At 41.9% G+C, this 23,969-nt stretch overlaps 2 protein-coding genes across 3 annotated transcripts; both read left to right on the plus strand.

Annotated features, from left to right (window-relative positions):
* The first annotated feature begins 1,618 nt into the window (after positions 1 to 1,618).
* On the plus strand, positions 1,619 to 13,404 carry LIPA (lipase A, lysosomal acid type). 2 transcript variants are annotated; one of them, XM_059476834.1, is made up of 9 exons: positions 1,619 to 1,852; positions 3,235 to 3,355; positions 6,319 to 6,517; positions 6,814 to 6,923; positions 7,548 to 7,684; positions 9,095 to 9,241; positions 9,566 to 9,637; positions 10,700 to 10,771; positions 11,522 to 13,404. In XM_059476834.1, exons 1-9 carry the CDS (start codon positions 1,748 to 1,750, stop codon positions 11,759 to 11,761), a joined length of 1,203 nt encoding a protein of 400 aa, XP_059332817.1. In that variant the 5' UTR covers positions 1,619 to 1,747; the 3' UTR covers positions 11,762 to 13,404. The 2 variants fall into 2 exon arrangements, with proteins under 2 accessions (XP_059332817.1, XP_059332818.1); XM_059476835.1 differs by having other exon boundaries at positions 1,799 to 2,015.
* A 5,877-nt stretch (positions 13,405 to 19,281) lies between these two features.
* On the plus strand, positions 19,282 to 20,657 carry CH25H (cholesterol 25-hydroxylase). Its single transcript, XM_059477207.1, has one exon. The coding sequence runs from the start codon at positions 19,282 to 19,284 to the stop codon at positions 20,104 to 20,106; it is 825 nt and encodes a 274-aa protein (XP_059333190.1). The 3' UTR covers positions 20,107 to 20,657.
* Positions 20,658 to 23,969: the final 3,312 nt, after the last annotated feature.

Raw genomic sequence — 23,969 nt, forward strand, 5'->3', positions numbered from 1 at the left:
TTACAGGGTCCCTTTGCATATCCTATTTTATACTGGTTCCCATTTAGCCTAGGTTAGCATATAATTACTATGTTTGACAGCAGTAATTGTGGCATTTTATAATTCGGTTTTTCCCTTAGCAGGGAAGAGTAATCTGTAATTAATTTGACAAAAAACTCAAGTGAATTACTGAGCAATAATTCTCCCACCCACGTTTTTTAAAATCAGACCGTTTTAAGAAATGACAGCCAGGCATGCAAAGGATCGTATAGTATCTCTGTATTTAGTGACATATTCACATATCAAAACATGGGGATGCTATGAAAACTTCCATGATTTTTCAATTAAAATCTTAATGCTTTCTAAATAAACAGAAAGGTTTCTGCTCTGGACACCCTCTTGCTCTATCACTCCGTATTTAGTATCAGCTTTCTGTATTATTCTATGGATTTTATTCGACAGTAATGGGCAGAGTAACAGAATATTTATTTTAAAAGATTGAATTTGGTCAAGTTTTCCCAAGCCCGGTCACACATCCCCTGACCACAGACACGCTTCTCCGGGAAGTTACAGCTGTGCAATGCAGTGCCTGCAAATCAGCTGCCGCAGAGCACGAACATGACACAGGTTTGCGGGAACCCGTGATGGCAACCCTGCACGCATGGAAGCCCATTTGTATAAGGCTGGATTTGTTTAGACAGTGCTCGAAGATGACGGATGGGTGTGTGCAGGAGCAGCAGTGGTTGCTGTAGGGCCCCTGGAAGCACGGGCGGTGCCGAGGCGCGGGTGTCCTGCCCCGGGGATGCTGCTCCGGCACGGGGAGCACCGGGCGGCCGGGGCGGCCCCTCCGCCCTCCTCGCTGCTGCCGCTTTGTGCATGGAGCACAACGCAGACCCCGACAATGCGGCACCTCCGCCCTCCTCGCTGCTGCCGCTGCCGCTTTGTACACGGAGCCCGCTGCGGAGCACAACGCGGACCCTGGCAGGGCGGCCCCACCGCCCTCCTCACTGCTGCTGCCGCTCTGTGTACGGAGCACAACGCGGACCCTGGCAGGGCGGCCCCACCGCCCTCATCGCTGCTGCTGCTGCTGCCGCTCTGTGTACGGAGCACAACGCGGACCCTGGCAGGGCGGCCCCACCGCCCTCATCGCTGCTGCTGCTGCTGCCGCTCTGTGTACGGAGCACAACGCGGACCCTGGCAGGGCGGCCCCACCGCCCTCATCGCTGCTGCTGCTGCTGCCGCTCTGTGTACGGAGCACAACGCGGACCCTGGCAGGGCGGCCCTGCCGCTCTCCTCACTGCTGCTGCTGCCGCTCTGTGCACGGAGCACAACGCAGACCCTGGCAGGGCGGCACCGTGCGGGCTCCGAAGGCGGAGCAAATGAAGATGACGAGGCGGGCAGAGAAGCAAATTCACGGGCGCCGTTCTGGAGGCTGCACGGCTCCTGAAAATGGAGCCCGGGGGGCGGGAGGATTCACACAGCATTGCCGCGGAAACGCTGAATCACGGCGGGCCGGGCGGCCAAGGCCGCGCCGCGGCGGCACCGCCGATAGGGCCGCGCCGTGTGGGCTGAGCCCGGCCCGGCCCGGCCCGGCAGCGCCGCCCCCGCCGCTCCCTCCGCGCTGCGACCCGCGGGGCACGCCCGGCGCCGCTGCTCCCGCCCCTGTCACCGAGGGGTGGCACAAAAGCCTCGCCGGGCCCGCTCGCGGCCGGTGTAGCGCCGCGTTCTGCTCGGCCGCCGCGTCCCGGCTCCTTCTCGTAGGACGAGGATGCGGGGCCTGGTGCTCGCTGCTTTCCTGCTGCAGAGCATCGGCGGCTCGGGCGCGTTCGCCCTGGGGAGGAGGAATGTGGACCCCGAAACGAACATGAACATCGTGAGTGGCGCGGCCGCGGCCGGGAGTGCCCAGCCCTGACTGCGGCGGGGCAGCGCGGGGAGAGCCCCGGCGGCTTCGGCCACCTGCCAGCGGGCAGCCCGCTGCTGCTGCAGCCGCTCACACACGAGGGTTGCACGTCCTCCTTGTCTACTCCTCCTTCCCGGTCCGCTGTTGCCTGTATTTGTTCTTTCTCTCACATTTTTTCCGCGTCTTTGCACCTGTCTTTGGGAACCGCTATAAAAGCCGCTGTTCGTGGAGCACGGTGAAGTTCTGAGCACCATGCGCCTGGGTTCTTACCCACGACTGCTTTTCTCCCCATTTGGGATTTACTCTCTTAACTTTGTTCTCTTTCTGCTGCAGTAGCTAACTCCTTAAATATTTCCAGTTGGTAGCCGATATTCGTTTCTCTTTGCCCTGTCTAAACGGTGCCAATTTTTCACGTGTGTGAGAAGATGCTTCAAGATAGAAATGCTTAAGGTGTATTAGAATCACCTTAGATAATGTATATACAGTTTAAAGGTCTGAAGATAATAATTTAGTCTAAGACTAATAGCATTGGAATAGCAGCCTTAAAATCACTTTGGAATGTTAATGTCACTGTGAATAATTAAAGACATATTTAAAAGAAATAGCACGCTTAATTAAATTTTTCTCCTCTTCCTTGCCCAATAGTCTTAGAGCAGAACTCGGATCATGTCTTGCATTTTTTAGATTTTCCCAAGGCATGGTTAGTGTCATAAAACCAATGACAGCAAGTTCATTGCCCTAGTGGAGCTGCATCAAAGCAAAATAACATAAAGCCCAAGACATAAATGATGAGAAATTAAACCTAATAATGAAACCAAAGCAGGTAACAGGTGTGAGGATTTTTATTATTATTTTCCTGTTTTCTCTGACACCACAGTCACTTAAAAACTCTGTACTGGGCATAAATTTTGAGGAGAAAGTAAGAAATGGCACATCCTTCTCTCCTGTGTGCTGCAGTGGTGCCAGTGACTCTCTTCTGTCTTCACTTGTATGTTACTTGTTTTCTTGAGAGCAGACAGTTTCAATTCTTGTCTGACAAATCTGGCTCTTGGTTTTTTGCCCTGTTACCATAATCTCCTTTTCAAGACTACATCTTCTTTCTCACTGTAAGCACCATGGGGCTGGGACAGTCTAGGGAATCCTTACAGATTTCTAGGATTCAGTCTGGCTACTTCCTGAGTCTGTTCTGGGATGTCTTATTAAGAAAATCTGTGTGGTAGGCAGATGGCATATTACTACCCGACTCTTTAATTACACATTCCAGTCTTTAGAAGAAGCCCAGGGTACTTTGCATGTGTTAGTGGACTGAGGAGCCTGGCAGTCTGGTTCCAAGATGCTTTCTTTTCTCTCCTCAGAGTGAAATTATTACCTACAGAGGATACCCTAGTGAGGAATATGAAGTGACGACAGAAGATGGATATATTCTTTCCATTAACAGAATACCTTATGGGAGAAAAGGCCGTGAAGGAAGCAAAGGTAAGATTTATGTTTCTTTGGAAAAAGAAAAAATGAAAATGCTGTCTTTGCATTATAAAACTTTTGTTCCTGTAACAATCCAGAAGAAGATTAAGGACTACTGTGGTTTAAGACCATGGAGGAGATGCAGGGGTTGTACAGGTGAGGAGGTGGGGGACAGAGAGAATGGTGGTAGTGTAAACTCAAAATTACAAGGAAGCAATATGGGCAAAGGCTTTTGTGAGGACTGAATGATAGAAGGCTTTAAAAATGAGACAGATGTGAAGAAGAGAGACACATACCTTTTGACTTGCTATCCTCCTACACTGTGTATGGAATTAACAATGTCTGTGCAGTGGCTGAATTTGTTATCAGTCTTGCCACTATGCCTCCTACAGCCATTCATGTAACAGCAGCCTATTTGCATAGAAGTTACATGTTCTAAGGATTGCCTCAGAATACTTCAGACTGAAAAAAATCCCAGAATTACAGGTAAAAACATAAAGCTCCCAAAAGAAATTTATGATTGTCTATAGCCTTGGGTGTGAACGAGACCTGTGGAAAAACCCTCTCCCCTGTCAGAGGCCAAGCAACAGCCTTCCTGAGCTTATCTGTTGGTTGTGTAGGAGTTAGGGTGTTTGCTCTGTCTGTTGTCTTTCACAAGGAATGTGTAAAGATCAGTGCTTGGACCAGCCCTGTCAAAACTGGCAGGTGTCTTTGTATTTAATTTCAGAGATGGCCACAGGAAAAAGGCTGCCTCTGTACCTGCTGGTTTTGTTGAATCCTTCATTGATGACATAAGTAAACAGAAGCTTCTTGACTTCTGTGAATTCTCTACATACCCCTTGCCACGCCCTCGACCCCAAGTTCATGTTTTGCAGAGTGCTTTAATTTGAGAAAACAAGGATTACTGACCACATTTGTGGAAGTGTGAGCTTCTGGGAGAATGAGGATTTCAAAGTTCATGTTGATCTTAAGAAGTTTTTATAGACTTGGTATCTTTCCTCAGGAAGATACCAATGATGTGCTACTGCTGACTAAGCATATGTATGCCGTATTTTTCTTTTGCAATACCTGCAAAATGTGAATAGAATTCCTTGTAATTATGTATCACATGATGTTTTGGAACAAAGCCCACCATTCTTCAGGGAAAAAAGAAGGGAAATGTACAGAGTACCTAAAAGCAAAACATCAAGAATTTTTTGTTTTACTTGTGAAAAACCCTAAAACAACTGCATAACATGGGGAAGAAGGGTGTGGAAGTAAATCTGTCTTCAGCTTGTTGGGTCTGTAATGAAGAGGACAAACTGTTCTATGCAGAGAGCATAGTTTAAGGACCCACCTTTTTATTTCCCCTCTGGGGTTTTTAGAATCATAGGTGATAGAAAGTCATTATTATTATCCAAGTCAGTTTGTCATATGATTGTGCAGATCACGTGGAGATCTGGTGACTGCTTGGTAAAGTGAAAAAAGGAACTGGCAGATATTGGAGGTTAATATGAGAGCAGAATTAAAGCATTAAGGCAGTTAAACAGTTTTCCCCTTCCAATGTTACAAAACAAGCAATAGCATCTGGAGGAGAGCCTGTTCTTCAAAAATTCACAAGTTGGTTGATCTGAGTTTAATAAAAGGGAAGAAGGTGTCAATGGAAGGTGGAACATTACTGAAAACAAATTCAGTATGAGGCTTGACAGTCCTGTTTATAAGACAATAAAGTGTTGGTGCAGCAGAGTAAACAGTTGTGCAGAACTGTACTGTCTCCAGTGCCAGTTGGGCACTGCTGGGCACTTGTTCTGCTTGCCTGGACAGTATGCATGTGGGCTTTTTAACAAAGTGGGAAAAGCAGGCACTCAAAAGTTCCTTGCCACAAGTAGAAAGATTTCCAGAAAAGGGGAGTATTGTTAATTTGGAATATGAAACTTGCAGCAAACATTTATGGACATGACCTGTGATAGACAATATAGGTGACTGGGAGTTATGATTTATCTGTTTCTGCTGAAAGATCCAAGTCTAAAATTATCAATGGAGGAAGTACTGTGTGAGTCTGTATCTTGGCAGAGTGATGTGTCACTGGAGGAGGTAAATTCCTGAGTAATCTCTGGCATTGAGCTGGTTGTCATGTTACCTGTTTTCAGTTTCAGAGCAGAAGTAAAAGCCAAAACACCTGTGCTACTGGAGAACCAGAGACCGGTCATTGTAGTTTTTGAAGGCCTTTTTTTCTCCAAAGGGATTAGATGTTAATTGATTTTCTTTGTGTAGAAGCAAGAACTTTCAATTTTTAAATCTGTATTCCACATAGAGATGCCATTTCCCTTTTCAGGATGAGGAAGTTAAGAGAGTCTTAACTGTGGTTCTTATGACTAGTTAAATGAAGGGGAGAAAGTCCTCTGAAACATAGATTCCTGTGTTGGCTATTGAACTGCTCTTCATGTTCTGCCAGAGCTTTGGTGATGGAAGGGTGTTGCACAGAGATAATATCAGCACCAGCTGCAGAGATTTCCACAGCTCAGCACGGTGGTTTGGCACTGGAAAACAAAGACCTCGGTAGCACATACGTGGGAATGCCTTCCCCATCTGTGGGGGCAGGGAAAAGTTTATAAGTATTAAAGCTGCCACTGTGTTTGGGCCACTTCTCTGAGTCTGTGAGCTTGAAACAGTTGTAAGGGCTGTACCTATATTTTTCTTGTAGCTCCTGCTTTTCTCATGTTTATTTATTGCACACTTGTCTGTTTTGAACTTGAAGTTACAAAACGAAGAAGTTGCTAGTTTAAACTCTTAATGATAAAAAGTAGCTTTTGGTGAAAAAGCATGTGATTTCATGGCACTCTGACCATTATACAAATTGCTGTTCTTAGTAGCTTAAGTCAAGTAGATTAAATACTCAAGTGCAAGCCTAAAACAGACTTTCAACAGCTCACTTGAATTATTCTTGCATATGCAATGCCTAATGAACAGGAATCTACCAAAACCACTTTCTTTTTCAGGTCCAAGGCCTGCTGTGTTTCTGCAGCATGGCTTGCTTGCAGATGCCAGCAACTGGATCACAAACTTGGATTACAACAGCCTTGGCTTTATGCTGGCAGATGCTGGCTATGATGTGTGGCTGGGAAACAGCAGAGGGAACACCTGGTCCAGGAAGCACACACACTTCACAGTGAAGCAGGAAGAATTCTGGGTTTTCAGGTATCCTTGTGTTGCTATCCAGTCCCATTGTGAACTGGCAGGATATTGTTTTCGGGTTACATGTGGTGTCACACATGTACCCAGATGAGGGGCAGTAAAGGGGAGTTTTGAGATCAGTTTGGTGTGCTGAAACTCCTGGCTGGTCAGTAGAAAACTGAAAACTCAATCATCAGAGTTCTGTTTCATCCAAAAGAAGTTTTTCTTTGTGTCCACACAAAGGATCTGTGCAGGAAAGCTCTGTGCAGCTGTTCCTCACTGATTTCTTACACAACTAACTTTCTGTCTTTGCTTTGTAGCTTTGATGAAATGGCTAAATACGACATTCCAGCCTCAGTGGACTTTATTTTGAAGAAAACTGGCCAGGAACAAGTATTTTACATTGGCCATTCACAGGGCACCACAATGGGTATGTGGAGAGATGCATTTATTAGAATATATTGTGTTTGAAATGGTACCAATTTCCACATATGTGTTTTAGTGATTAAAAACTAGGGCACTTGAAAACTGCGGCTTTTGGTTTTTAGTGGCTTTCTGGAATATTAGCATACAAATGAAAATACATGATCTTGCAGTGTTTATTTAAAAGTGGAAAGCTGTTGGACTGATAAATTGAAGTCACAGGTAGCTGGCAGTACAGCTTCTATTAAAAAAAAAATCAATGAATTATACGTAATAAAATTAGACTTATCAGGCTCAGAGAATAAAGATTCCCATTTCCAGAATATTTGGCTGCATGTAAGGCCTGGCTCATGTGCTTTAGACCTTCTTGTAGAAGAAGGGTTAGTAAGCATTAAATCGCTCTCTGGAAGAAAGCAAGTCTTCTGAATTACTGCATTTAATTTAGGCTTTGTAGTAACTAGGTTAATTTACATTATTTAACCTAATCCTAGGTACTGCAATATAGTTAAGCTGTTAATCTAAAAATACTTTTGCACACTTTCACATAGATTTTTGTAGAATTTCTACCAGGTAAAATTTTTATCTAACTTGTGTCACTGAGGTTTGTTAATTGTTCTTATATTATTTACAGCTTTTGTTGCTTTTTCAACTTTGCCACAGCTGGCTAAGAAAATCAAAATGTTCTTTGCCTTGGCACCAGTAGCTACTGTCAAGTTTGCCACCAGCCCTCTGGTTAAATTTGGATTGTTTCCTGATGTGCTGCTCAAGGTTTGTATTTGAGTGTAAATGTTTCAAGCCAAATGAGGCATGCCCCTTTCTATCTGAATATAGCATAGGAAAGAATGTTAATAGCTGTGGATTAGAGAGTAACAAATGATAAGGATTCTGGGTCAGTTTTACCATAATGATGCTCTTGAGGTCAGCAGTGTCTTCTGTAGCTTTATTACTGTCTAGTGAGACAATTTGCGTCAGTTTAAAGTAGTATTTTACAATTACAGCTTAATAGGTGGAACAAAATTGTTTCTCCATTTACATGTTTCTAGAATTTAGCCTAGGAAAATCATATGATTATCTAGTCACTGTGTTTTAGAAGAGTTGTATAATATCTTTATACAGAATACAGGTCATGAATTGTCCATGAACTTTAACAGATTTGTTTCACAGTCAACCATTTAGTATTGGAAGAGGATCCTTCAGAGGGTGATTAAGAGCAACAGCTTTATTTAGATGCTGTGAATCATCCTCTGGAGGAGTTTACCTCTTCCCCATTAACATCAAGGAGAATGAGGCAGGCTGCAGTAAGTGCCTGAAGTCAGACATTGTGAACACCCTGCTGTGTGTCATTTTTAACCATCACTTTTCTTTCCTCCACCCATGGAGATTCCCACACAGGGCTGTTTGTTCTGTGACATAACCCCCCTTCTGATCCAGCTTGCACTGATTTAAAGGCTGTCTGTAGTACTGGTTCCTTGCTCTAAAGGCAGTTAACATAAAAGCAACACTAATCATTGTGATCTCCTGTTCCTTGCATAATGGACTTTGTCTAATGAGACTAGCAGCTGATCACTGCCTTGTGCAGATGTTCATGTTGTGCTGAGGAACTTGATTCTCACAGTGACTTGCAGAAAACTGGAGTGCAGGGAGAACCTGACAGTGACAAACTCGTGGGTCAGTCATATCTTTAAAGAACTGTGTCACTTTTAAGGAAGTTTGCAGTGGGACAATTTAAAATCCTTGAACAATTTAAAAATACACCACATCTCATGCAGCTTGTTTTTCTCTCATGGTTTGAAGAGAGGAAGTTGCAAGTACAAAGCCATTTAAAATTAGCAGGCAGAGCTTAACATACTTTAGCCTTAAACAATCTGATGACAAAAAGCTGTACTGTACAACTGTAAATTATTGAATTTAAAATTTATTTGAATTTGAGGTTAGGTTTGAAATTCTTGCAAGATTTTCCCAGTTCCCATGTACTCTTGGTGGGGTTAATGTACTGCACCATTTGTAGCAGAAGCACTAACCATGACAACGCTGATAAGGAGATCAATGATTTTCATGTGACACACCTGTCACCAGTGGAAATGCAAATAATTACCTTCAGAGTGTTGTAGTATAAAAACTGAAAAAAGGTCGTTCTGTGCAATTACATGTTTGTCTTATGTGTTTGGTTTTTTGTAGGACATGTTTGGAAAGAAGCAATTCCTCCCTCAGAATTTCTTGCTGAAGTGGCTTGCTACCCATGTTTGCACCCACAGAATACTCGATGACCTTTGTGGCAACCTATTCTTTCTTCTCTGTGGTTTTAATGAGAGAAACTTGAACATGGTGTGTTCTAGTGACTTTCTTTAATAGCTAAGTTATTGTGAACTCTAACACAGTATTGACTGAATATATAAAAAATTCTTAAGGGATACCATTATTAGTTTTAAAATTCATTATTAGTTTTAAACTTGAGAGTTCTGTTGTTCAAAGCAATTAATCCCCCAAATATTTCAACTTCTTACCTCATCTGTATGTATGGCTCGAGTTAACTTTTGTTTATAACATTTGAAATGGAATGGAATAGTTTGTTAGTTGTTCAGGAAGCAACAATGGGTAGAACTGATGGCCTGTGAGGAGGAGTAAACCTTGTTAATGATCTTGTTGCAGAGCCGAGTGGATGTGTATTCAACACACTGCCCTGCAGGAACATCTGTACAAAACATGATCCACTGGAGCCAGGTAGGCTTTCCAGAATCTAAAGTGCCCATGACTCTGGTTTGTTTGTAGAATATTGATGTGTCTGATATCTGTGAAATAAAATGCCAAAATATATGTGCAGCCTAGCCCAAGTGAAATTTGGAACTGCCAAAATTAAGAAAGGCAGCTGTTCACTGCAGCTGCTTTCATGATAAGGATTTATGGTGGTTCACCCCTCTTCCCTATTTCTTTGAAAATATTGTAACTGGAAGTACCTCAACCAACAAAAAGCACTGCAGAATAACTTACCTCAGAGAGATGCTGTAATGAGTATTTGTTTCCCTTTTAACAAACCCTGTTGTGATTACAGGTTGTATTTTTAGCCAGTGAAAAGCAGCAGGTTTTCTGTTCTATTCTGTTTGGCTTCATTTGATATTTTATTAGTATATTTTGATGTTTGTCTCAATGCACAGTTTCATGCCTGTGATGCTGTTGTGCCTGAAGCTTGGTCAGCAGGCTGACAAGTGAGACATTCCCATGGAATCAGTGGTCAGTGCTACTTGTGCTCTCATAGCTGGATTTGGTCACCTCATCAGAGGCAATGTGTTCTACTGTACACAGCTGTTCAAGGGTTGGCTCAGAAAGAAATGTGTGAAGATTTTTTTTTCCCAGATTCCTGTTATATAAACTTGTTTCTGAAAAATAGTAGATAGTAAATTATGCAGAATAGGCTTGCTAAGACAGCTCCCTGCTTTATTCATACACATTTAGATATCAAGGTAAATATTTCAGAAGTAAACATGGAGCTGCCACATCCTGGCTTTGGATACATTAAGCTGTTTTTCTTAATCTTTTCTACCATTGCTATTAGAGAGTGTGAAATTTTAAGGGACAAAGTCTAATGGTATGAATGTTAATGTTGAATGTTAGTATTTTCCATTCCTGTGACACTGGGCAAAGCAGTGACACTTGTCCTTGTTAATATTTGGCATTCCACTGTTTCTTGTGTAGGTTGCCTGCTCTCCAGATGACTACACTTTTACACTTTTTAGCTCTTCTGGCAGTAGTGTTGCAGTTCTTTGCATGTGCATTTTTTGTTTCTAGGCTGTGAGGACTGGGGAACTCAAAGCTTATGACTGGGGAAGCAAAGCTGCAAATATGGCTCACTATAACCAGGTAGACATCTTTTACATCTATAATTCTAGAGTGTCACAGAAAATAGTCCTTGGGCACTTCTCTGGGTGCTATTTATGCTGCATGCTAAAGAGCTGTTGGTGTTATCTAGTACCCAGACTGGAGATCTGCTTTTTCCAAAAGAACAAAAATAGAAACCAGCTGGGAGTGTGGAGCTCAGAGGTAGTCCTAAGTCAGTGTGGGATCACATTTGGATATGAAGCTGTGGTGGCAATCACTTCCTTGAGGGGAAGTCCTGCCAGTCTAGATCATGAGATCTCCCTGCACTTCTCATCATAAGGCACAGGCTGTCAGTTCATTTGTATTGTTTCTCTTTAGTCTGTTTAGTATCCATGCATTTTTGTTTCTAAATTGCTGCGTACAATGCCAAAAATATTTTGACCCTTTTCTCTTAGTGACTGCAAAATACTGCAGTATCATACTTTCAGAGTAGCAGTCACTTCTGACCTTAGAGTTGAAATACCTTGACTGGGATACATATTTACTTTCTCTGAAGTCCTGATACCCTGCTGTAAACTCCTCAAAACACATCTTTACTGCTGCACATGCTATAATATTGCAGGACTCTTGCAGTTACATTTTTGATTGAGCCAGGACTCCATCTCTAGCTGTCCAAGAGGGAAAATGAGTATCTGACACATTCTTGCAGTTGCTAGTATGTTACACTGGCAGTGTAGGATGACACTGAAGATTTTTTTTCTAACGCTTTGTTTTCACTTTCCCTCTCCTCAGTCTACTCCCCCTTTCTACAAAATACAAGAGATGACCGTACCAACTGCAGTGTGGACTGGTGGACAGGACTGGCTGGCAGACCCAAAGGATGTTGCTATGCTGCTCACTCAGATCTCCAATTTGGTTTACCACAAAAACATTCCAGAGTGGGAACATTTGGATTTCATCTGGGGCCTTGATGCACCTTACCGCATGTATAATGAAATAATTAACATGATTAGGAAGTTATCTCTAGACTGACATGGGTATTGGTTCACCAGGAATTTGTCAGTTTTTGGAAAATACACTTTTCTCACAATAATACTACATTGCTTAGGATGATGCATTTTTAAAATGCCAGCAATGACTACTAATATTGGATTAATATTTGGTTGTTTTTTCTCAGTTTTATTTCTCTCTCTTCACAGTATTTTGCTTATTTTGCACACAGTGGCATAGTACTCAAAACACAGCAGTGGGATTTAGCACAAAAAGAGTATGTTATGTGCACATAAATGTAGTCACCTGTCTGAAAGACAAATTAGACAAGTTAGTCCATTCAGCACCTCAGGTGCTTGACACTTAGAACAAGTGTTTCACTGAGCATAAAACACAGCCATTTCTCAGTATGTGGCCATTTCTAAGTACCTTTGAGAAGTACTTCTTGTACTACTTGTACAGCAGTGACCTATTTGGTGCTGGCACTTTATAAAGCACTTAGTGACTTTTTGCTGTGGTATTATTTTAGCCAATCACATAAAATCAGATTACTTCCCTTTTCAATATTGCCCAGAAGAACTGCAGTGAAGCCAGAGAAACCACTGTCAGTTAAAATCTCCAATTTTGGGACTGATTCATTGCTTTGATTCTTGCTTCGGCTCCCTGAAGCCCTTCAGTGTTTCACATACCAGCTGTGGATAGAGGTCACAATTCGCCCTGGCAGATTCCTGGAACAAGAGTAATGTTCAAACAAAACCACTTTCAGTTAACTTTGTCAATAAGTTGTGGCTTTCAAGGAGAGTGATGTAACATGCTTGTGTTTTGCACTGACCACTAACTAGAAAACAAGCTCCCCCAGTCTGCTGCTGGTGAGAGAAGAGCCAAAGCATTAATTCTACAGCTTGAGTGACTTAATTTCTGTGGCCTTTTCCCCTTAATCATCTGCTGCATTGAAGATCTATTTACTTCTTAACCCCTTACAGGGTGCTCCCCACCATTGTGTTCAGCACCTAAATAACAGCCTGGAGAAGCCTGACAGTATTACAGCAGCTTGATTTGTCTACTTCAAACTGGGGCTAAGACCCATTTAATGGGGAAGAGGATTCACATCTGCCTCGGGGCTGACTTTGGAGCTCTTTCCATTGGCTGTGCAGAGGACTTTGGTTTCTCTGAGATACATCAAAGTTCTGTGCCAAATGAACAATCTCCAGAGTCAGTTGCCTCAGTCCAGATGATAATTTCTGTGCCATAGTTGGATTCAACTAAGATTTCTTCAGTAATCTCAACAGGATAAAGAGCCTTTCTACATGTCATAGGAAATAATGCATTTTAAATTGAGGCAAACTTATTTTATAAAAAAAATTTGAAAAAATAAAAAAAAAATTGCAGAAATAGACACAGGTTGTAAATTAGGACTTGTTTCTTTCATTTCTTTTTTTTATTCCTAATTCAGACTCAGGGAATTCTCAGGTGTTGTTTAGGGATGCAGTGGTTCATTGCTTCATGAGATTTTGGTCTTTTGTAAAGCACAGCCAGATGTGCTTTACTTTGCTTTGCTGAAGGGAAACTTCTGTTGGAATCCAGGGTGGCTAATTTACCAGTTGTGAGGGTATGTGGTATGGCAAGAACCATGTGCATCATGTTTATTAAGCTTGAGCTATTTCAATAAACATGACCTGCTTGGAGTTTGGAGTGGTGTGGTGTTTCACTTCCTGTTTGAGGAATGCATGGGAATCTTTGGGACAGAATTCAGAAAGCCAAATCTATTTTTCACAACTATTAATCCATAGAACGAGTACAGAAAAAAAGTAAAATAGCTAAGTAAATTCCTTTTTTCTTTTTCCCTGAAAGAAGCTTTTTCCCAAGCTTAAAAGGCCATTCTTATTTAGGTGGACTTCTCTGACACTTTTAAGTAAAGTAATAATTGTAAATAATTACTCACAGGACAGAGTCATTTTCTAAGCCTTCAGGTGAGGCTTCTTTTAAACCACTGACGTGGTGGAAAGCTTCTTGTATCATATTCTTAAACCTTGGGTAATTGGATTGCTTAACAGACTGTCTGGTAATCTCATAAATGGCATTTAATCACATAGCAAGGCAGGGAGCTAATCTTTGCCACAGTACACATGAACCAGCTTTTGACCTTTGTCACCTTCAATAATAAATGTGCTCAGGCTATACCTTTCTGTACGCTCTGAATACCATAGTTGTGCAGTTGAGACAGTAGAGTGTATTAAATTCTATGTGTGGCCACCTTTGTCAGCTGATGAACACCCTGGGTGCCTGGAAATAAAGCCAGAATACTGGAAGTTTTACACAAAAGCCATAATGGAGCTTCTCTGCTTCACTGGAGTAAGGCTAGTTATGGAAATTGTGAGCTGCTTTAGTTCTCCCTGACTCACTGAAGTTGCAGTGTGACAGAAACTTGATGAGGTGTCAGTGGGAAGAATTGTGCAAAATAAGACACCCTGAACATAGAGGAGATGAGTGAGAAGCTTGGTCTATTTAGAATCACCTGTGAGGAATTAAGAGTTCAGTGATGAACAGTACATTTTTCTAAGCAGATCTTAAATACTGAGTGCCTGCTCTATGGACCTCTGTGTTACAGGCATGTATGTATGTATGTATGCATGTATGTGTTGTTGAAGGTGGGCTGAACATCAACTTTGGGCAGTATAAAAGTGCACTGGCTTAACAGGGCATGGGACACTTTCTGCTGGCTTGGTCTCAGCATTTAGTGACTGCTGGAAAGGCAGAATAAAGTAATCCCTGTTCAGCTGATGAATCTCAGACTCTCAGACTTGTGTGCAGCTGAAGAGAATGCATGGTCCAGGGCTCTGACTGAGAGCTGTACAACAATCAGGCATAGCAGGGATAACACAGACAGAAAAATGAGGTTTTGTCCTCATGTTGTGCTTGGAAGTTGACAAGGATTTTGTTGCAGTCATCTGCAAGTATATTTACAGTGTTAATTTCATCAGAAGGCCTGAGGATGGTGGAGTGTGTATTAGTGGAGTGTACTGAATGATGCACTAGCTCCACACAGAGCATTTTTACACTGGTTAGTGATTCCATGGCTAGTGATAGTGCTGATGAAAGTTTATACATCAACTCAAGCAGTATAGAAGTGCCTCAGCATAGGAAGAGGTGGTAAAACAGACCTCCTACTCTACCTGGGCCCTGCAAGAGAAACAGTTTTGTCAGCTTGGAAACAAATTTTTCTAGAAATTATTTATAGTTAATGTGCTATACCAACAAACAAACACCCCAAAACCCCCAAAGCCCCTCTAAACAGAGCCCCTCCAAATGAAACAGAAGTGCCTTTATATCATTGAAAGTTACAAATGGCTTTACTCTGTAAGATGTGAGAGAGAAACCTTGATAGCTGGATAGGTTTTTGGATATCTAATAAAATGGCTCCTGGTGGAAGATTTTCTTGTAATGAAAGCATTTATAATGTCTTCTCCCTGTATTGTGTTATAAAATACAAACTCGTGCTGCAGCACTGCCCATCAGGAGCTTTCCTTTCTTCCTGTCAGCCTATTTTCATGAACTTGATATGACCAAAATAATTGAAATTATCAATGAAATAAAAAACTACAAAGGCTGGATGGACATTGGCCACATCTGCAACAGGATTGCCTAATTCTTATTTTCTGAGTGGAAGTGTCTGCATTGCGTTCCCACTCTTTCGGAAATTATGTCTGTAAGCTGCTGAGAATACAAATCAATTCCTCATTCCTGAGTTATGAATTCTGAATGAAAGGACTTTAGGATATTTTCCTGATGGTTATTATTTTGAAAATTAATCCTGTTAAGGCAAAGCTTGAGAATTAGAAATTTACTTCACGGGCAGTTTTCCATCATCAGCCATTTTTGGAAACGAATTAAAGTGACCTTTGATTATGCTTGATACTGGCTGGAGAGGTTTTCAGTGAAGCTTGACTGGAGAGGTGGAGATTAAAAATTTGTTAAAGAAAACGTGTTGGCTCTGTTATGAAAAGTATTTTGTGTTTAGGTTAAAGTTTTTAATCAAAACTGAAGAGGAATGTGTGCTCTTCATCCTGAAATTCTCAGCATCCCTGTGGGCGCAGGGTTCAAGCTGCTTACCAGGGATGTGAGGAGGAGAGTTTTATCTCGCTTATTTTTATTATTATCCAGATATTATTATTATCCAGATCCTGCATTTCAATATGCAGATTAACTAAACAGAATGGGACTGTAGGTTAGATTTATAGAATCATTTAGGGTCGGAAAAAACCTCTAAGATGGAGTCCAAGCGCCCTCCTTCCCTCCAAACCCATTACACCTATAAAGCCTGTGACAGACCCGTGCCTACCAACTTTCCGTGCAGCTGCCAAGCAGTGTTTATGTAATTGGTTATCCCAGGGGCTTTGAGCCGAGGAGCGTTTCCCGGCGCCGTTATCCTCCAGCCGCGGATGGGCGATGGGGCCACGGATGGGCGCGGGGCGGCGCTGCCGCTCGCTCGGGGAGACCGCGCGGGGCCGCGGCCGCTCGGCGGGACCGGCGGGACGGGACGGGGCCGCGGGCGGGGCCGCGGGCGGGGCCGCGGGCGGGGCCGCGGGCGGGGCTGCGGGCGGGGCCGCCCCGCACCGGCTCGGCGGGCAGGTGAGTCCCGGGCTGAGCGCCGCGTTGTGGAGGAAGCCAGCACGGAACAGCTTCCTTGGAAACGAGGGCAGGCACTGCCGCTGCTCGTGGTGCCTGCCCTGCTTCCCCGGTGCTGGTTCGGAGCGAGTCTCCAGCCCTCCTTCCCAGCACGCTTTTCCCGGTAGAGGGCTCAGCGTGCTCTGGGATGTTGCCTTATCTCTGGTACAACAATAATACTGCCATACAGAGGGGGAGAAGAGGAGGATGGAAAAAGAATTTTTCCTTCTAATGCTGCATTTGTTTCAGGATGTTGATTCTAGTTTTCTCTCCCGCTAACTTTCCCTCATTTTCCTGCTACCCACTGTAGTACTGTGCTGTTTGCGTTATAGCTCGTACCTAACAGTGCAGCCTGGGTAGGTGCTTGCATCTTGTGCTCATGTGGAATCTATTTAAGACCCTTTGTGGGGCCTCATTCCAAACTATGTGCCCTTCAACCTAAACTCTGTAGCAGGAGTGAGTTTTCGAGAGATTCTTGCAACACTTGGGAAATTTTGGCAGCATTGTAAGCTGAGCGGAGAAAGCTGGGGTTGTGTCGCTGAGTAAGGTGCAGAAGGGGTTTGTGCGTACTTTGTCTTTTTTTTTTTGGTGTCATACCTTGTGCTGACAAGGAAACTGAAGTCGGCAGAGCGGAGATAGATAGGTGATAAATGCTGTTTGGCGGCTAAGGCAGACGGCTCGGGCTCGGGTTCTGGAGGGTGCGGGTCTGTCCTGTCGGATGTGCCAGGACCGGCTGTCCCGCGGGGCTCCGGGCGGCGCCAGCCTCCCAGGTAAGCGCTGCCCGCCTGCGCCTCGCCTGGGCTTTGTGCTGCAGGATGTCCTAGAATTAGCGCTGCAGAATTCCGCTATTTTTCCTTAAGGGATTTATGAATTATTTTTCTATGACCTAATCTGCAGGCAGAATGCCTATTCTTTAAAATATAGCTTGTGGGCAGCAATGGCTCTGATACTTATTGAGACTTCATGTATCTGTAGGGATTAGTCAGAAGAGTGTCTTTAAGGCAGCTGAGCAATTTATGTCAATCTCCCTTTAGTGAGATTTGGAATACTATAAAATTTAGAATATGATATTTGGAATACGTTATAAAATAAATTGATTCCCTGCATAATTCTAATAATAGAGAGGATCACTTATCCCATCTGGGAGACTTAATTTCTGATTCTGACTGTATAAATCAACAGAAATCACAATAATATTCTTGGACCCAGCTGGTGTTATAAATGCCTTATTGTGAAATAGAGGTTAGGATAAAATGCAGTCAGAAGATTGAAACTAAGCTCTTGGATACAGATCCTCACCTGTTAGGTGAGCAGTTAGAGCAGTGTCTTGCACCAGGTTTCAATTCACAACAGTTAATGGTTTAAATAAATTAATTCTCCAAAACAGTCTCATAACAGCAAGGAATCTGAATTCCAAAATATATATGTGGAACAGGTAGAAGCCTGTCTCCAACAGGGACCTACTGACTGCCTGAATAATAGCACAGATAATGTTACTGCTTAAGCAAAATTCTTGAAGCCTAAAGAGGGAACAGAATCTATTGAAAAGAAAACAGTTGAAGCTGAAAGCAAACTTAAGTATTACAAATTCATGCACATTCAGAAAAGGCCACTGCTAATGAATCATTCTTAATTATTGACGAGCAAGGAAATACAGTCTCACATTTGCCCCATCAGATTTATTTTCTGATCAGCAAAGAAATAAAATCATCTGAACAAGGTAATAAAGTCATCCAGGAAGTTGACCTCATTTCCAATATTAGAATAAATGCTTTACTGACAAAAGAGGTGAGTTCATAGGAAGCTTAGGGCAAGCTTTGTTTCCCTAAATGTTCAAAGCTTTGTTTTTCTTTTTCTAAAAGCACAAAAGAAGTGATGTCTTACTGGTTAAATCAAAACTTCCATCATTTACCTCTAAAAGCTTTTAGCAAACTAGTAATGTTGGCGTCAAGCCTGCTGGCTTCTGCCTGTGGTGTGCTTGCCTGTGATCAGAGGAAGATCCTTTAAAGGGCATAGGACTAATGGTGGATCTTTTAAGTGCATATGTTAGTTTGATACATGGGTAAAGGGTTTTTTTATATCAACTTGCTAATAGAGCTGTTGAGATATGGAGTGAATATTGTATTAATGTGATAATACTGGTAGCTAAGCATCTGTGGGGAAGCATAATGAGATTTTACCCTGTATTCTTCTCTGCAACTGGGGGATCTTATGTTCTTCAAAATTGGTTGGCTCAATTTTGCATCTAGTCATGTCAGGTGAATTTTTCCATGTCAAGTAGATACAGGTGTGTAAAAGAGGACATAACTTCAAATGTCAAGTTAGATGGAGATGAGACACAGCCACCACATCCAGACTAGAAGTATATTGTAGGTCTTCTTAAGGTTTTAACTAAGGCTATTTTATAACCAAGAGATCATTAAGGAAATATGTGTTTGCACACAGCCATTACCCACCAAATACCCACAGGTCAGACCGGGAGTTTAGGTAGCAGTCACATAAAATAAATAAATCAGTGGTAATTTTTATTGCCTTATCTATAAAGACAAAAGGATAACAAAGGATGGCACAATTCAAAATTAATAAGAAACAGCAACTTTTGAAGTGTCTGCAGCAAGTGGAATAGAAGATGTTCCAACTCTTTCTCTGAATTCCAGCATTAGAGGTCTGCACTTCTGCTTGTTTTTCTACTGTGCAGGTCTCTGATAGAGCTCTGCTGACAGCCTTGGCCAGGTAATTCTGTTCTGAGATTGTAATGCATTATATTGCGCTCTGTATGACAGGAAAAAGAGCTGCCCCTTTAATTCTCATTGGCGTGTAAGAGTTGCTGGGGTGGAGTCACAGCTGGAGCTGCATAAAAGCTGCAGGATTTCCCGCTGCCTCAGCCTGCAAGCAGCATGAACTGCAGCCTGCCACACCGAGTGCTGCTCAGCTCTCCGATGGAGGGACAGCAGGGCAGGTTGTGCCTGCAGCCGCTCTGGGACTTCGTCACCGCAAGGGAGCCGTTGATCAAGTCACCGTTTTTCCCAGTGCTGTTTTCTTTTACAGCATACATGGCTTTCTGTCTTCCCTATGTTGCACTGGACTTTTTCAGCATCAGACTGCCAGACTTGAGAAAATACAAAATCCAGCCACAGACCTATCCAAGTCTAGGAATGATGGTGCCTTGCATTATTCAAAGTGTGTATCACCATGTTGTTTTGATCTTCCCGGTGACATTTCTGCACTGGTACTGGAGACCCATGGATCTACCAGTGATAGCTCCAGAGCTGCCTGAAGTCCTGCTGCAAGTAGCAGTTTGTCTGCTGCTATTTGATTTCGAGTACTTCCTGTGGCATTTGCTTCATCACAAGGTGCCTTGGCTCTACAAGACCTTCCACAAGGTGCATCACAAGCACGTGTCAACGTTCGCCCTTACCACTCAGTATTCCAGCGTGTGGGAGCTGCTCTCACTGGGATTTTTTGCTGCTGTAAACCCACTGCTCCTGGGATGCCATCCTTTGACAGAGATGCTGTTCTTCCTTGTAAACATTGGTTTGTCAGTGGAGGACCATTCTGGATATGACCTCCCATGGTCAACTCACCGACTTGTGCCTTTTGGATTGTATGGAGGAGCCCCACATCATGATCTCCACCATCTGAAATTCAAATCAAACTATGCTCCTTACTTCACACACTGGGACAAACTCTTTGGGACATTCACAGAGTCACATTCTAATTAAGAATATTTACCTGTGGATGAACTCTTATTTTTTATAGACTGAAATGGAACATTTATTTTTTTAAAGAGATACAGAAGATTGTATATTTGAAGCTGCCTACAAAAGCAATAGCTATTTATAACAAATTCTTTTAATATATTTGTGTGTGTACTTGGAACTGCCCGTGTTAAATGACTGCAAATGGAAAAGTGACTATCTGTTGCTTAAATTTGAGTCTAAGGTTTAAGGGAAGCATTAAGTGACATTCTCTCGCCTTTCCTTCTTTCCAGCTTTCATAAAGCATGTATCATGTTACTGTATGAAGTTTTATACATACGCCAGAACATTATCTTACTGTTGTAGGATGATTTATGATGTAAACAGAAAAAGTACACATCATGGATTTTGTGGAGTTTAATCTGCCAGGAAAAATTGTTATGCAATGATTTTGCAAAATATTGCTGCCAAGTCAGGGTGGTTGGTTAACTGTTAAATGATTTTGATATTTATATTTTTTACCTTGATGTACTGTCTCTTTTTAATAGAGAATAAATATGCTCATTCTTTTAAAATCATGTTATGTTTCATTTTATTAATTCCTCTGTTCATATTAGGAACAGGTATGGTTCCTTTTGCATAGGTGTAATTTATTTGAATTATAAAATCATAGAATTGTTTAGCTTGGAAAAGACCTCTAAGAGAGAGTCCAACCATTACCCTAACATTGCCAAGTCCACCACCAGACCCTGTCCCTGAGTGCCACATTTACACATCTTTTAAATACCTCCTGGGATGGTGAGTCAGCCACTTCCCTGGGCAGCCTGATCCTGAGCTTGACAACCCCCAGTGAAGAACCTTCTCTTAATATCCAATCTAAACCTGCCCTGCCATAACTTGAGGCCATTTCCTCTTGTTTTTCCCTTGTTAAATGGGAAAAGAGATTGAGATCCATTTTAATTTCAGAGTTGCAGAGTTTTGTAATATTATTTCAAAAGTGAGTAGTTTACTTTTACTCCAGAGTCATATGTTATTTTAAAATAGTTTTCAATTTTGCAGAAACATAATATTAAAGAATGCAGTTTAAAAAGTCAGTGAAATGTTATTATTATATTTCTGTGATGCTTGAATAATTTTTACTAAGCAGCCCTTTAAATGGGAGCATTAGTCCTTCAAAATCATTTCAATTGTTACTTGCATGCAAAATCCTGTCACGGAATATAAACAGGGTTTCTACAAAGTAGATAGTTCTTTCAAGCAAATTTCAGGGGAACAGAAACAAACCTTTGAGGATCCTAAGAACAAAAATGGCTGTGCATTGCTAAAACAGTTACATACACAAGATCAAAATGTATCTCTCAGAAGTAACACTGAAAAAATTAGGCATGAAGAGATAAGCAAGTCTTTGATGCCTCATTCAGCAGAGATCCACACGGGTGTCTAATGTCTCCTACAAAACATTTTAATGCTTGTTATCATCCCATCCTGTATTACTAATAAACTTCCCAGGATGATGATGGAAACAGAGAAAGCACGAATAATGTAGAAAGTGTGGAAAGAACACTTATCATCATCCAAAAATGTCTTGGTCCTTATGTTATGTCTAGAGGGTTGTGTGACCTTACAGAGGCTGTTTGTCCTGTAGAAAAGAGAACCCTTAGTACTTCCAGCAATGTGAATTTATAAAGACACTGGGTCTTTTTGATAACAGGAAATAACGTTCATAAACCTCTTCATAAACAATATGAAATGCTGCAATCTTAGTACTCAAATGCTCTCTCTGCTCTCTGGATATCACAGAAGAGCAACCCTTCTCTTCCTTGTTCAGAGCATGATGCATACTGAGAGCAAAACTTGAGGCATAAAATAGTACTGGAATCTGTCATTCATCTATTGAGCTGTGAGGAAGAATCCCCAGTCCTTCTGATGCTTGTAATCTTAGGTGTTTTGGTGTGTTCTAGAAAGAGAGGGTAGTATTCTTTCTTTTCTGCTGAATGCAGGAGAAAAAAAATATTTTCTGATTTCTTTGAGCTGTTTAGCCGTTTTGAGATGTCCCAAAGTTATCCTTTCTGTTCTAGAAATCCCACTTAATTCAGTTTGGCAAATTCTGAGCATCTGGCAAGGATAATCTGTGGTTTCAATGAGTTATACCTTACACTATACTTTGTAACTGTACACTATAACAGTCATGTACTATTGGCTCTCTCAGTAAGCAAGGGTAAGGCTAACTGGCACTTGCTTATGTTGCTGTAGGAGACCTGTGAGCAAAACCCACAAGAAAGGTTGTAACTAAACTCATGGGGATTATTCTGCTTTTCATATGAAGCTTAAGAGTTGATGCAGTACTTTATATAGTACAAGAACTAGAGAATTCTAGTCAGCTGCAGGCAAAACTGTGCTTGCTGTTAAGTCAAGTGAGATGATTGTCTGATTTGGCACTGGCAGTGTAGCCTGACAGCTACTGAGGATGATCAAACTGGCAAAGGAAGGAGGCAATGTGCTGCACAGTGATCCTGCCTATTCTTTACATCCTCAACATTTGCATCACTTCAGACACACACCAAGAATGTGTTTCCTCAGCGATGGAATTTCCCCCAGGTTATATTAGTACCTAATCTATAGCCAATCAGACCTGGAACCTCAGTTTAAAGGCTCCTTATTGCAAGAACTTGGAATACTCCAAAAAAAAAAAAAAAAAAAAGATTGTTAAATGAGTATTTGACAAATACATGTCTGGAATGGCTTTTTTGAATCCCATACTAGAAATTTCTGTATTTCATCCTCATGACATAATCCTAGCATACATGTTCCCTATTTCTGCAATGCTTTTGATTGCTTTTTGCAATCCCTATAAACTCTGAGGGATTGCATCCATTTGCGTGTTGTGTGTACTTGGAAGTGCTTTCTGTAGCAGTTTACTTTAGTCTAACTTTAGTTGGGCATGTAAGAAAAATTCATGAGCAGACGACCCAAACAAACACATAACTTCAGGTCTTTGCAATTCAATGAAAACATATACTGGAGATAAAGCAAATAAGCGTTGGTTTTTTTCCTGTTTTCATTGAAAGCTCAGCATATACTGTGCCACTGAGCATGAAAGAACAGTAAATTCTGTGTATTGATAGTGGTGAGATTTGAACACAGGATTTTATAGATGCTACTTCCTATATTTGCATTTCCCCGTGGTCTTTACCACAAATCTTTACCAGACAAAAGGAAGGACATGACACTCGTAAGGGTTTATGTAAGAAAACCAAACCAAACTTTCTCTCTTCTGTTCCATAATTCTCCTAGCTTCCTTCCTCTTTATAATGTGACGTGGTGTTCCACACAAACTTCCTATCTGATCTGCTGAAAGCTCAGCTGTGGTCATTTGCAGAGACCTTTGAAGCTATACATTTAATGTTTTTGGTGCAGCTATTGTCCACTTTATATCTTCAAAATTTAATAAAGCTCAAAGAAAGAAGATTTTATGCATTTCTCTATCTTAACTCTTAGGCACAAATTAAACATTGAACTCTTTGTCTGTTCTTGTGAATTGCAGGAATTCCCAAATTCTCACTGGCAATTTAGTGCTATTCTTCTTTGAAATTTAGTCTGAGTTTTTCAAATGATAGCCAGTTTGGCAATTTTGAGGTAAGAGTATGACACTGCAAAGGGAGAGGTTTGTACCTGGTGGGCTCCTCATGTGCTTTGCAGTGAGCTTATGATGCTTAGAGCCATGCTGAGTCAGTGTTCAGTGCTGGAAAAGGCTCCCTCTGCCCTCATGTTGATCAAGTGCAAACATTTCACAGGGGAAAATCTACACAGCTCTGGTCTAAAACTGATTTCTTATGTTTTTTTTGTGATTTATTATTATGAAAAATAATCTGTATCAATAACGGATT

This window comes from Ammospiza nelsoni, chromosome 8, assembly GCF_027579445.1.
Source record: "Ammospiza nelsoni isolate bAmmNel1 chromosome 8, bAmmNel1.pri, whole genome shotgun sequence".
NCBI classification, from domain to species: domain Eukaryota; kingdom Metazoa; phylum Chordata; class Aves; order Passeriformes; family Passerellidae; genus Ammospiza; species Ammospiza nelsoni.